This window comes from Helianthus annuus, chromosome 17, assembly GCF_002127325.2.
Source record: "Helianthus annuus cultivar XRQ/B chromosome 17, HanXRQr2.0-SUNRISE, whole genome shotgun sequence".
Taxonomy (NCBI): Eukaryota; Viridiplantae; Streptophyta; class Magnoliopsida; order Asterales; family Asteraceae; genus Helianthus; species Helianthus annuus.
This window is the reverse complement of record NC_035449.2, coordinates 161,827,133-161,841,137: the sequence shown is the minus strand read 5'-3', so window position 1 is coordinate 161,841,137 and position 14,005 is coordinate 161,827,133. Positions and strand designations below refer to the sequence as shown.

At 32.9% G+C, this 14,005-nt stretch overlaps 2 protein-coding genes across 2 annotated transcripts; both read left to right on the top strand.

Moving 5' to 3' along the window:
- The first annotated feature begins 7,375 nt into the window (after positions 1 to 7,375).
- LOC110923333 lies at positions 7,376 to 8,468 on the top strand. Its single transcript, XM_022167458.2, has one exon. The coding sequence runs from the start codon at positions 7,463 to 7,465 to the stop codon at positions 8,369 to 8,371; it is 909 nt and encodes a 302-aa protein (XP_022023150.1). The 5' UTR covers positions 7,376 to 7,462; the 3' UTR covers positions 8,372 to 8,468.
- A 2,756-nt stretch (positions 8,469 to 11,224) lies between these two features.
- LOC110925057 lies at positions 11,225 to 12,251 on the top strand. The gene is made up of 2 exons (XM_022169028.1): positions 11,225 to 11,366; positions 11,470 to 12,251. The coding sequence occupies exons 1-2, from the start codon at positions 11,225 to 11,227 to the stop codon at positions 12,249 to 12,251; spliced, it is 924 nt and encodes a 307-aa protein (XP_022024720.1).
- Positions 12,252 to 14,005: the final 1,754 nt, after the last annotated feature.

Here is a 14,005-nt window from a genome sequence, read left to right as displayed (position 1 = left end):
TTTAGAATTGAAAAAAATAAGTGATGCATTTTGTTCTGCGTGTTTTCGCAATATTTAGTGTTCTGCATAGAACCTTCCCCTATATATATATATATATATTAAAAAAAGTTGGGCCCTATTTTGATTTGGGCCCAGAGCAGTCACCCACCCGACACTTGCTCTGGGTCGGCCTTGATTTAGAAGTAACATTGCTACGCATAGGCATAGTTAGATAATTTTGACTTATTTACTTGGGAAATTTTACTCATGCTCCACGAACTAGTTGGTATCTATACCTCATGCTCGGTATTTTTGGTTGATTAAATCATTTTTTATCAAAGATTAACATGATAATCTTGTCGATGAAAGTGCATATACCTCATATGGATTTAGACAAGATAGCAACAGTACCTCCACTTGCACGCCTCTAGTTATTGACAAGAGCATCTCACTAGAAAAAGAAGTAAGTCGAAGAGGATGAGGTGGAAGATGATGGATTGAGAATGGTGGAGAGGTGCTTTCGTTTTGACATGAGAATTTCCATAATATAAAGTTAAGGGTTCAATGTGTTTTATGGAAGAGACCAAGAATTTCCAAAATACAAAGTTTAGGGTTCAATGTGTTTTATAGAAGAGAGCAAGAAGTTCCCATATATAAAGTTAAGGTTCAACACTTCATTTGACACATTTTAATTCCTTTACAAACATTACGTGAACCACAAACGCTCTCTTCGATTTTGTAGTTGGCCATATCTTACTTTTCTTAATTTACAGTGACCCATATTGCACTACTGCAATCCACCTTTCAATTTCGGTCCAGATAATGGTCTACCCGATCAAATACCAGTCCGCCCAAAAACAGGCGCATCTCATTGGGTTGGTCTCGCTCCTGTTCAATCGGCTTGTGGCCCACCCGTAAAATGTCTAAACATCACAATGTTTATACTAAATATGAAGCCATGAAAGTACCAAATAAATGCATATAATTTATATGTGATGTGTGTGAGTAGATATATATTTTTGGGGTTTTTCTTACACAAATAGTTGTTTAAATTATAAAAATTATTTAAATTTTTACACAACTACACACAATTAGGCAAGTGTACCTCATTTCGTAGCATAGTATAGTGTGGCAAAAATCAAGTATCGACCCAAGGACTCGGTGGCTCTGACTACTTAATCTTTGTTGTTTAGTTGATCATAAAAGTAAGGTGTTATGTGCAAATACATGTAAATGACATAAAGTAACTAAAAACATAAAAATAAAAGGGTATGAAAAAAACTAATTAAAATAAATATCACTTTGTCTTTAAATCTCCTTTTTCTACAAAATATATAACTTTTGCAAATAGTTTAGTAGTGAGGTAATGCGGGGTTTTTATCGTGAAATGATAAGACCACATCGGGCGAAAGCCCCCGAGACTCGATATACTTAGCATAAAATGGAAAAACCACATAGAGCGAACGTATCCCACTACTTCTACAATTAGCCGAGCTAAGATCCACTAGCCCCCGCATAAGTCAGAATTAAAGTCCCAACCATAACCACGTAAAGTCCCAATACCCCACATAGGGCGAACATGTCCCACAAGATACTTGTAAAACTAGTTGAGATAAGATCCACTAGCCCTCACATAAGTCGGAGTTGAAGTTATCCCAACCATAATCACGAGGTTAGGGGTGTGTAAAAATTTAAATCAGAAACTAAACCCGAGTTATCGAAAATTCTGAACCCGAAATATCTGAAAACCAGGATATCCGAAATTGTTGGATTCATCACATAAGTCGGAGTTAAAGTCATCCCAACCATAACCACGAGGTTAGGGGTGTGTAAAAATTTTAAATCGGAAACCAAACCTGAGTTATCGAAAATTCTGAACCCGAAATATCTGAAAAGTAAGATATCCGAAATTGTTGGATTCATATAAGGTTTTTAGAAATTTCAGATATTTTGAATATCCCGAATTATCCGAAATACTTTTGTACAAAATATTAAATAATAAAGAGTAAGTGGAGTTTTGGGTTTTATCCATTTATAATGCTCTTAGTCCCTGACGTTTCAAGTTCTAACGAGCTTTGTCTCTAGACCTAACACTCATTAACTTCTCTGCTAACTTCCCTCATGTGCCTTTACGTGAGGGGTGCATTTGTTCTTTCACGCTTCAATGTAGTCTTCAAGAATTCACCTAAATGAAACCCTACTCAACCTCATCGGAACCTGATATACACGAAATTACACATGTTTTTAGTTATGAATTTTCTTTACATTTTGTATGGGTTTTCACTTCAAATTCATGTGGAATATTTATTTCTTTTTTGAAACATTGAATTTGTAGGAAATGGTGAAGAATCAAGCCAACCGGTTTGAAAACGGAGTTTGGAACGAAGAGTTGGTGAAAGAAAGAAGGCTGGAAATGAGTAATTTAATCTGCAAAAATCACCTATTGAGGACCGCAACTAACCCAATAAAACAAAGAAAAGGACACTCTAAGGACCTCATGGGGCTTGGCCGGGGTCCTAAAGCAAGTTAATATTAATTCAGTTTTAAAAAGCGTCGAGGACCTCAAGGGAGGTTGCTTGAGGTCCTCAACCGACCTTAAAATCATGAAAATCGGGTTTTGTTGTTATTAAGCCCCATTGAGGTGTCTGGAAGCCATAATACGAATTCTACAACTCTGAGAGACGTATTTGGGAGCTTTTGGAACGTTTTTCAAAGACTTAGAAGCTTAAGATTGAAACGCGTTTAAGTTGGTTTCACTTCCCATTACGTTTTTCTGCGGGTTTCATTTGTTATTGACAACGTGCATCTAGATGTTTGCTATGATTATTTGTTTTGACATGTTTGTGATCATTATGAGTAACTTAATGTTTTAAGCTACCTGGGTTTATATGAACTTGGAACTATGTTTTGGTTCTTTGGTTTGATTTATGACTAAATTGTGATGATTTAGGTAATCCTGTTATGATTCCGTTTATGAAGTTGAGTGTTGGTCTTGGTTGTGGTTGTCAGTTTTGTTTAATGATTTTGTTGGCCTTGTCTAAATTCAATTAAATCATTTATTTGTTGTTGATCGGTAAGTTTTTGGTCTAGAGCTTGTGATTAAAGATAAGGTAAGTAAATTTAAAGCATTTAAAATCAACTAGGTAAGGTATGCATCCTATATTAGCATTATAAATAAAATCATAATAATATTGAAAACTAGGAGAATTCAAAGTTTGAGTTCCATATGATGAAATATTGATGGGTTGGTTCACAAATTGGGTCAACTCTTTATACACGGACTTTCTTGAATATTCATATACAAGTTTATATAGCTCCTGATAGTCGATTCAACTTTCAAGTTTCAACAATACTTTAAGAGGACACTTGAAGATTATTTTAAAGTAATTATGGGAATCAAGCAATTATACATATTATTTTTATTGTTTTATTTGTTCTTAAGCTATGTAAAGTATATTTTGCACTCTGAATTTTAATCAATTTTCACCTTTTTATGGAACTTTCAGTCCAATTTTAAGTAATACCAGTCATTAGAGTGGAAATCAAGGTACTCGTTATTGAATGGTGCTGAGGTGGCGGAAGAAGAAGCGCATTAGACGAGCAAGAGAGACTGTTTGGTTGTTTGCTAAGATGACAAAACGGATCCCATGTAGTTTGTACTGTCAGCCGATGAATCTATTATGATACTATATTTGGTTTATGAAGTAGTAAAATTTTATTATAGCAATCACAAAAAATATATTACTATTTAATGCTTTTGAACAATGTAGTCTATTCTTTTATTTATACACTTATATGGGATAATAATTTCTTAGAAATAATTTCGATATGTTCATTATAAACGTATAAAGTTTTTTGACAATACCTTAGAAAAATATTATTTTGTCTGTCCTGTGAAATTCACGGGAATTAGCACTAGTATAAAATATAATATAATGCTGAACAAAATAAGATAATGCATAGAAAAAAATGCACAATGAATCTCAAAAAAAGACACACTTGCGAAAACATAAAAAACACAATGTCAAATAAAAAGACACAATGACCTGAAACAAAAATTCTAAAATCTACAAGCTAAAAATTCAAAAGCGAAAACCTAAAATCTAAGATTGTAGAGTTCGACGAGACGGTCCAGTGCCGCTTGAATGAATTCAATCGGAATCCGTTTGATACTCTTCATACAACTTCCTAGTTTTAGGAGACTATGTATATGAACCCAACCTGTTTTATATATTCTATTTTTGTTATAAAACTCTATCATATAACACATTGTGTAATATTATAGTAAACAATATATGTAATTAAGTATAAGAGGCTTGTAAATGAACCGAACGAATATGAATAGACACATGTTTGTGTTTGTTTATTTAATTTTAACCGAACACGAACATATAGTTAAATATTTTTTTGTTCATGTTGGTTCCTTACGAAAATAGGCATGTTCGTGTTCGTTCATTAATTTAAAACCTAAATGAACAATTCACGAACGTAAACAAACAAATTTAAATAAACGTAATCTAACAAACAATAAACAATACTAATAAGCATAATTAAACAAACATACACAAAATCAAATGAACATAATTGACAAAACATAAACGAATAAAACAAACATAAAGTAATTTTTTTATATGTAACTTTTTAATTAATTACGATAAGTTCCATTGAAAACCCCAAATTTTATCTCTAAAAAGCTCAATACCAATTGGTTATATTTATACTAGATTAGGGAACTGTATATTACACATGTTTGAAAAAAAATATTAATTTTAAATAACATGTCATATAGTTCTTAAAACCTATAGTTCATTAGAATTTGACACGTGACATAAAATATTTAATATGAGAAAGAGATGATAGAACCAAATTTTAGATGGCTTACATAGCTGACACGTGATAATAAAATGAACATATGTCGAACTTACCCCCTTGAAATTTTAATTATAACTTCCATATAATTATTTGTACATATAAATGTTTTAAATCGAATAATTATAACAGATAATTAAATTGTTTGAAAATTTAGTTATAACGATAATATTTATTTGTACATAAATGGTGAAAACTGAATGCGTACGATATAATTTTGAATATGTAAAATTTTACATACTAAGTAAATAAAAAAAGTTATATCTTTAAAAAACACGTGTATTGCACGTGTTAAATATAATGTAATCAGTTAACGCATACGGTAGTCAAGATATGTATTTAAAAAAATGAACTTTAATGTACTATTTACGTATTATAACATTTTACTTAGTTTTTTTATTTATTATTGTGTTAAATTGTTAAATAATTTTTTCAAACCAAACAATTGTTCTTTGTTCATTCAACATCATTACAATGACAAACATTTATACGTCTATTTTATAAATGCTAAATATATTACTAATCATCGTATGAAACGCCAGTTAATTAAGAACGTCTAACTCTAGTTTTATTGGGTTGTTTTCGTTTCAAAACTCTAAATAATTGCAAGACTTTTAAAACTTCTAATAAACAATCATTTTATTTATTTATATATTTTTACATATAACATTATTTAAAGGTACTTTATCATTTATTATATGTATTTTTTTATTGTATATATGTTAAGAGCACTTTTATCATTTTTTATATGTAATTTATAATACATATATGTAAATTAGTTTTTTTACACAATATCGAGCAAAATATAACATAATGCCAAAAAATATAACACAATGTCAAAGAAAAAAGATACAATGAGTCACAAAAAGACACAATGAAGCAAATATAGAAAAGACACAATAGTAAATAAAAAGATATAATGATGTAAAAAATTTAAAATCTACAGACTAAACATCTAAACACAAAAACCTAAAATCTCACATCATAGAGTGTTCATTTAGACGCTCTCAATGCCGCTTGAATGAGGTTAATCGGAGTCCGTTTGATACCCTTCTTACGACGTCTTATTTTTAGGAGACTTTATATTTGATCCTAACCCTTTACAAATACATATAATTTGGTTATTACAAATATGTAAACTTGTGGTTACATATATTTAATCATAAAAATACATTTTACAAATGATAAAAGTACTGTTAAATAATCTTTAATGTATAATAATGATTATTTATTAGAAGTTCTGAAAGTTTTGCAATTATTTAAAATTTTGAAATGAACTCAACCCTTTATTATAAAAAATTATAGATTGTTAGTGTATTAAGATAAACTTTTTTGTTTTAGGTTTTTATTTATGTATTTAATATTACTTGTATTTTCACTTATATTTTTATATTAAAAATATTATTTATGTTCATTTTATTATTACCGTAACAGTTGCGATTTGCATATCAATTTTAGTTTAATTTAATTAATCCATCTTATAAAGTAAATACAAGATAAATATATATGAAAAATAAAAGGGTAAAAGACAAAAAAATAAAATTCATGAGATTAAAATAATTTATATACATTTATTATCTCCAACATTAATTTAATTAATCCATCTTATAAAGTAAATACATGCTAAATATATATGAAAAAGGGTAAAAGACAAAAACATAAAGCTCATGGGATTAAAATAATTTATATATATTTATTATCTTTAACATTTTTTATTTGAATTTTATTAACAAATATGATTTATGTCTTTTTCATTTAAGCGAGAAAAAACAATTGAGATCACCTCATAGAGCACGCACCATGTGTCCTTCAAATGATTTCTTTTATTATATAGTATCGATAAGTCGTTAGAAATCCTCTTTTATGTTTACATTTTTATAACTACTTATGTATATATCAAAATTTAAACGAACAAACATAAATGAACGACCATAAACAAATGTAAATAAATGAAAGTAAATGACGAAATAAACGGGCATTCACGAATATAAATAAACGAACAAAATGTGTGTTCATGTTCGTTCACTTACTTAAATGAACAAAAAAATTTGTTCATGCTCGTTCTTTTATTAAATAAACTAACATAAATGAATTTTTTGCCAAACAAGTTCACAAACAATTCATGAATGTTTGGTTCATTGTATCTAAGTACCAAAAGATATGTGTTTTAGCTGTTCTAAGATGTACAAAAAGATCACATAAGTTAATGGGCTTATAGTAGACACAAGTCAAGAGTAGAATTTGATGTGTATGATTTACGGAAAAAAAAAAGTAAAGGAGTTGTAACAAATATTAAATGATTCACGGCAAAAAAGTAAAGGAGTTGCAACAAGTATTAAATGATTCACGGCAAGAAAAACAAATATTAAATAGAAAAAAAAAACAAAATAACATATATAACTTTGTAATTTAATATTCACTAATATTAATGGTATAAATACAATATAATACAATAATTAAAGAAATAAAAACAAATAAAATATCATTAATTGATATAAACGTATATATCATACGTTTCAAAAAGCGACGGTTGCTTCATCATCACCCAATCATCTTTTTCTAATATCATCTTCTTATTCCACAACCTTCTTTTTCTCTACCACCAGAAAATCAAATGAAGCATAACATGATCACTGAACCGGCCACCACCGCCACCACCGCCACCCGTAAAGTCGCTAAACCGGCGGTTTACTTTCTCATCCTCCTCTTGTCTTATTACCTCGGCTATTTATCAGCCCTTATCAAAAATCCATCATATGACCACCCCACCACCACCAAAGTCAACCCACCACCACAAGCCGTCGATGTTGACCACTACCAATTCCAAACTCAGTGTGCCGAACCGATTCCACCTGAACTCGTTCGCCAAACAATCCTAACCCGAATCTTCAACGGGTCATCCCCGTACAACGGTTTCCCTCAACCGCATATCGAACCGTTCTTACGACAAAAAAGAATCAAAGGTTGGGGGTCAACCGGGCTCGTGTTCAAGAACCTTATACAAAAAGTTAAACCCAAAACGATAATAGAAATAGGCACCTTTTTAGGTGCCTCGGCCATCCACATGGCCGAGTTGACTAGTCAACTCGGCCTACAGACGCAGATTCTGTGCCTTGACGATTTTCGAGGCTGGCCTGGGTTACCGGGCCAGTTTCGAGACATTAAGATGATAAATGGTGACACAATGTTGTTGTACCAATTTATGCAAAATGTGGTTCATGTCAATGCAACGGAAAGTATTATATTTTTACCATTTTCGACCGGGTCAACTCTTGAGAGGTTATGTGAGTGGGGCGTGTTGGCGGACTTGATTGAAGTTGATGCGGGCCATGATTTTCACTCGGCTTGGTCGGATATCAATCGGGCCTATAAGTTATTGCGGCCCGGTGGGGTTATTTTCGGGCATGATTATTTTACGGTAGCTGATAATAGAGGCGTTAGAAGAGCTGTAAATATGTTTGCCCGAGTTAACGGTCTTCGAGTCAAGGCTGATGGTCAACATTGGGTACTTGACTCGTTCTAAGAGGACCACTTCATCTATTTACCTTTTGTGTAAATGTATTAAGGGGTGATTCTTGTACATCAAGGTTTTCAATCAACTATCTTCTTTCAAAGCAAAAGTTTTTGTCCATAAGGGCATGAGGTATATCTTAATCTATCTTAACATTATATAAACGTTACATTATCCGTTTTTTCCTTTTTACTCTACCTCATTTTAAGGGAATCGTTTAACCTTTTTAACTGTACCTCACCCACCATTTTTTAATTATTTTAATATTAAATATTTAAATAAATATAAAATAAATAATAATAATAATAATAATAATAATAATAATAATAATAATACCGTTTCATTAACTTCTTAGTTAAAATAAACATCGATAATAAATAACACTAATTTCTTATTCTTTTTTGCCCAATTTAACATGTTAACTAATGGAGGTTTTAACATCTTTAACATGGGAAGAGAGTAACTTATACCCAAGGCCTAAGACTATCCTTTAGGGTAATAGTGTCTTTTTCACTTAATACAAAAATAAAAAAGGAAAATCACCTAAATCAACAACTTAATGAAGAAAAAAAGAGTATCAACCTTTAGTTCTTATCAATATAACTAAAGCATTGGCTAAGATGTTTAGAATTTTATTCATGCTATACACGTGGTCTATTTTTATTTGTCTTTAAAAAAAGCTTTGCTATGGTTGAAATTTAAGTTTGGCTTTTTTTATAACTCTAAAATTTAGCCCGTGCTTTTTAATAGTTATGTTTAACCTGCGCAATTTGACCGACGCTTTTTCTTAACGCTAAAACTTGGTTTGCGCTTGTTATGGAAAGTTGGAAACTATAAAGAATAGGCTAAAATTTGCTATCCGATAAATTTAGTCTAAACTTCACACACGTAATTTTTTTTTGACCCCATTGTATTTTTCAATATTTTTTACGGAATTTAGCCCAGGTTTTACCATCAAAGAGGGTGGTGCTTATCTGTCTTTTCATGATTACCGTATTAAATATTAATCCATTGATTCCATCATTAGTAAAAAAGCTAAAAGTTCTTTCTCTCTTTTTTAACTGCAAATTTGGATCACTAACGGACTACTGAAGTGTCATCGTGTCATCAACGAAATCACCTGATTATATCCATCTCCGCTAAGCTATTAGAGCATTCAGAAATAAGTTTTAAGCGGTCATTATAAAAAATAAACAAAAAACAAAAGGAGTGGGTCCTATATGTTTAATAAAATTCGTTTACTTTAAATTTAAACAAAATAACACTCGTTCACGTTTCATATATATAAATTTTCTACCGAATACCTAGATCCAATGTAGTTTGTAACCAAAATATGTTGGCGGTAATTCCCGACCATCACAAGTCGGTGATGTGAAAGGGTGACAAAGGATTTCAAGTCACAAGTCGATGAACTTGAGGGATCAATGTTGACAAGTTGGTCATAGTTGGTTAAGTTTCCTAATCATGTTATTATTATATTTGGCAATGTCTTGGTCACTAAGTTAGGGTAAGCCTATATAAACCAAGGTAGTGTTAGACATTATTAAGTTAAGAGAAAAAGATAAAAGAGACAAGACTAGAGAGAAACCAAGATTAGAGCATTCACATCCAACCCCCTAAAATTATACATACATTCCACTAAAAAACAATTCCCATATCAATATATTTCCACTAAAAACAAATACTTTTTCTCTCTCCTATCAATTAAATAATATTATCATTACATTTTTCTCTCTCCTTCACTCACAACCACTTTCAATATATATTAAAAAAATTATAGTGGGTGAACAGTGTCCCCTCAAATATACAGATGAACAGTAATATTTTCTCTCTACTCTACTCACAACCACTTTTTATATCCTTTATAATATAAAAATTTCCCCTCACATATTTTGATGGATAGAATGTGAATGCTCTTAGACATTATTAAGTTAGAAGAAAAAGATAAAAGAGACAAGACTAGAGAGAAACCGAGTTATAGTTTAAGAGTCTGTAATCAGTTTTGAGTTATTTTCTGATTAATAAGAATGTGAGTTATTCAATCTAAATTCTTTTCTTCACCTTTTCTATTCGGTTTGATTGTCGATTGGGACTTGAATTGGTACCAGAGCCAAGTTCAATCATAGATATTAAACGGGTACCCGGGTTCTTAATCGGCAGCTAAGGAATCTAACGGGTCCACGATCGGGAAGGTCGAGATAAGCGGTGCTGGTTCGTCGGAGTAGCGACATGGTATCGTTACGACTATGGGCAACGAGTAGGTTGTTCATACATAAGCGGGACCAAGCGGCTTCTACTCAGATCAGGATTGCACAACACTGTTCGGTTGTTACCAGGTTTCAAGTTGAGGATCGTTTGAGAATTGAACCGGCAAATTGCAAGAGGGATTTATTTGTTTATTTGGCGACGATTTAATTGAAGGCTAACGTTTTCTTACTTCTTCGCTACAATTAAATACCAAGAAAACAAAGGAAATCTCAAAGGAACACAAAAGTCAACAATTGAATTTTTGTTTTCAAGAGTTCTTGGCTTGCACCGTGTTACGAAAAAAGAAAAAAAGATAGATTAATTTTTTTTTGTTTTTAATTAATTAAAGCTTCAATTGCACAACGATTTGGTTTAGTCATAACTGGGTTTTTGCGAGCAAGTGGGTTCGAGTCTGAAAAGTTGTTCAGATTTCGATGGGGGACGGGAATAGACCACCAACAATTGTGGTTAAGGATCAGATTACCATAATTTTACAATGTCCAATGTTAACTGAAACAAATTACAACATCTGGGCGATTCGTATCAAGGCAGTATTCAAGGTTCATGGAATACGGCAAGCTTTTGAACTAGGTAAAAAAAAGGTAGAAGCCAAAAAGGATGACATGGCAGTTGCCAAAAAGGATCCGAGAGGCAAAGATTGAACAATTGGAGATAGAGTTTGAATCTTTAAGGATGAAAGAAACAAAGTCGATTGATTCTTTTGCAGGAAGAATAAGTCAGTTGGTGACCAAAGCAGCCAGTTTGGGAACCACCTACGAAAACAGAAAGCTTACTAGAAAGTTATTAAGGCCATGTTACAGCAAAGTATGTTCCAATTGTAGCTTAAATTGAACAATTCGCAGATTTGAAAGCCATGACGTTTCAAGAAGCAATCGGTAGACTGAAGACGTTCGAAGACAAGATTAAGGTTATCGAGTCTTTAGCAGAAAATCAAGGTAATCTAATGTTTGCCAATGGTGAGTCGTCATCGAAATCCAAATCCTATAAAAATACGCGTGGGCGTGGGCGAGACGGTTTAAGTTACCGAGGCAAACGTCAAGACCAGGATGATGAAAACCAAGATGGAAGTCAAAGCCGAGATGGTCAAGATCAGGGGTCAAAGCAGGCGGGTCAAAGAAGAACCAATGATCGCCAAAGGGGAAGGAAAGATAGATCACAGGTTCAGTGTTACCGTTGTGATAAATTTGGTCACTTCACGTCAGGATATCCGGATCGTATGAAGAAACAAGATGAAGCTAACTTAGCGAAATCCGATGATTTTAATCCATCATTATTCATGATGAGATGTGATCAAGAGACGATTTTTCTAAATGAAGAATGGGTGAATCCAAATCGTTTCGAGACTGAGCCAATAGAGAAAGACACTGGGTATCTCGACAACAGAGCATCGAATCACATGACGGGTAATCGAGTTTATTTCTTTGAACTTAATGAGCGTGTCACGGGAAATGTGAAGTTTGGAGATGGATCTTGTATTGATATACGGGGAAAGGGATCGACATTACTTGAAGGGAAAACAGGGGAGAAGCGCCTGTTGACCGATGTTTACTACATACTGAGTATGCAAACCAATATCATAAGGTCAAGCAACGGAAGGTGGATGCGACATTCACATGAAACATGATTTGCTAACCATTCATGATGATACAAGTAAGCTTATGATGAAGGTGACAAGGACCGAGAACTGTTTATACAAGATCAACCTCAGGATAGCAAGTCTTGGTACACAAGATACCATGATTAGAATAAAGAATTTTGCGGGTAGGGATCTACAAAGAGATGAACTGAAAGATGATACGCCAAGTACGGGTCAGAATCTTCTCAAAGATCCAAGTTTAATAAAGAAACCCAAAATTCAAAGTGCAAAGAAAAATGTTCAAGAATTCAAAGAAAAGGTTAAGCAAGGGATTCAAACCCAAGGAAGTGCGTGTTATGATCCAAGAAAGCGGGTGTTTGCTCAAGGTCGCAGACGAGTCAATGGTGGTGCGAGTTCTTATGACCAAAGGACGAGTCGTGGAGAAAGGACTAGTCGACTACAAGGTCGCAAGAATGTTCGAGCTAGGAAAGAGCCGAAAAACACAGCTAGAGATCAAGACGAGTTTTATGAGAATCAAGACAAAGAAGACATGTTAGAGCCTACGTATTTCGAGTCGGAAATTAATTGGTGATTGTTGGCGGTAATTCTTGACTCATCACAAGTCGGTGATGTGAAAGGGTGACAAAGGAGTTCAAGTCACAAGTCGGTGAACTTGAGGGATCAATGTTGAAAAGTTGGTCATAGTTGGTTAAGTTTCCTAATCATGTTATTATTATATTTGGTAATGTCTTGGTCACCAAGTTAGGGTTATTTGGTAATGTCTTGGTCACCAAGTTAGGGTAAACCTATATAAACCAAGGTAGGGTTAGACATTATTAAGTTAAGAGAAAAAGATAAAAGAGACAAGACTAGAGAGAAACTGAGTTATGGTTTAAGAGTCTGTAATCAATTTTGAGTTATTTTCTGATTAATTAGAATGAGAGTTATTCGATCTAAATTCTTTTATTCACCTTTTCTATTCGGTTTGATTGTCGATTGGGACTTAAAAATATTTATCATGTTTTTATTTCTATTGTAACTTTTGAGAGTAGCAGGTTATAAAATACTAACATCTTAAGTGTAACATTTAGTTAAAAAATGTTAAATTTAAAAATTTACTATGTAAAAAATGAAAGTTATTTATAATGTCAAAATAATTGTAAAACTAAATATATTATTAACGCTAATATTTACAAATAACTAAAAAGTGTGAAGTGCCATTTATGTTTTTGTGGTTTGTCTATTTTTGTCACATCAGGCCAAATTTTAAAATTATATCATTTTTCTTTGTGGCATTCTCAAAACATGTAATTTCAATCCAAAAAACTAACCATAGTTTTCTTCTTCCCCCTCTCTACATCACCACCATCACCACTGCCGCCACACACCATCGCCACAACCACCGCTACCGCCACCCACCACCGCCACCACCCACCACCGATAACCACCACATGTAACAACCAACAACCGCTACCTGTTAAATATGTTTGTAACATCAAAACATTAGAGCCGACCATGTGTATTCACCGTGTAAAACCCTTAACAACCATCTAACCAACCACCATTGCCATAGAAACAGCTGAATCCATGCTCAAATCCTAATAGATCGAAGAGATTTATGTTTTTCCAACACACTTATAGTTTGCAACAGATCTGATAAATGGTTTTCACGCGGCAGGTGGCGGTGTGCGGTGTTGGTGTTAGACTCAACAGAGGACAACAGCGTAGGGATTTGATTGGTGAGTGGATGAGGCGACGATACAAGGGTTCTGTGGTTGTGTAGGTCTTCGGCGGTGGTTGTT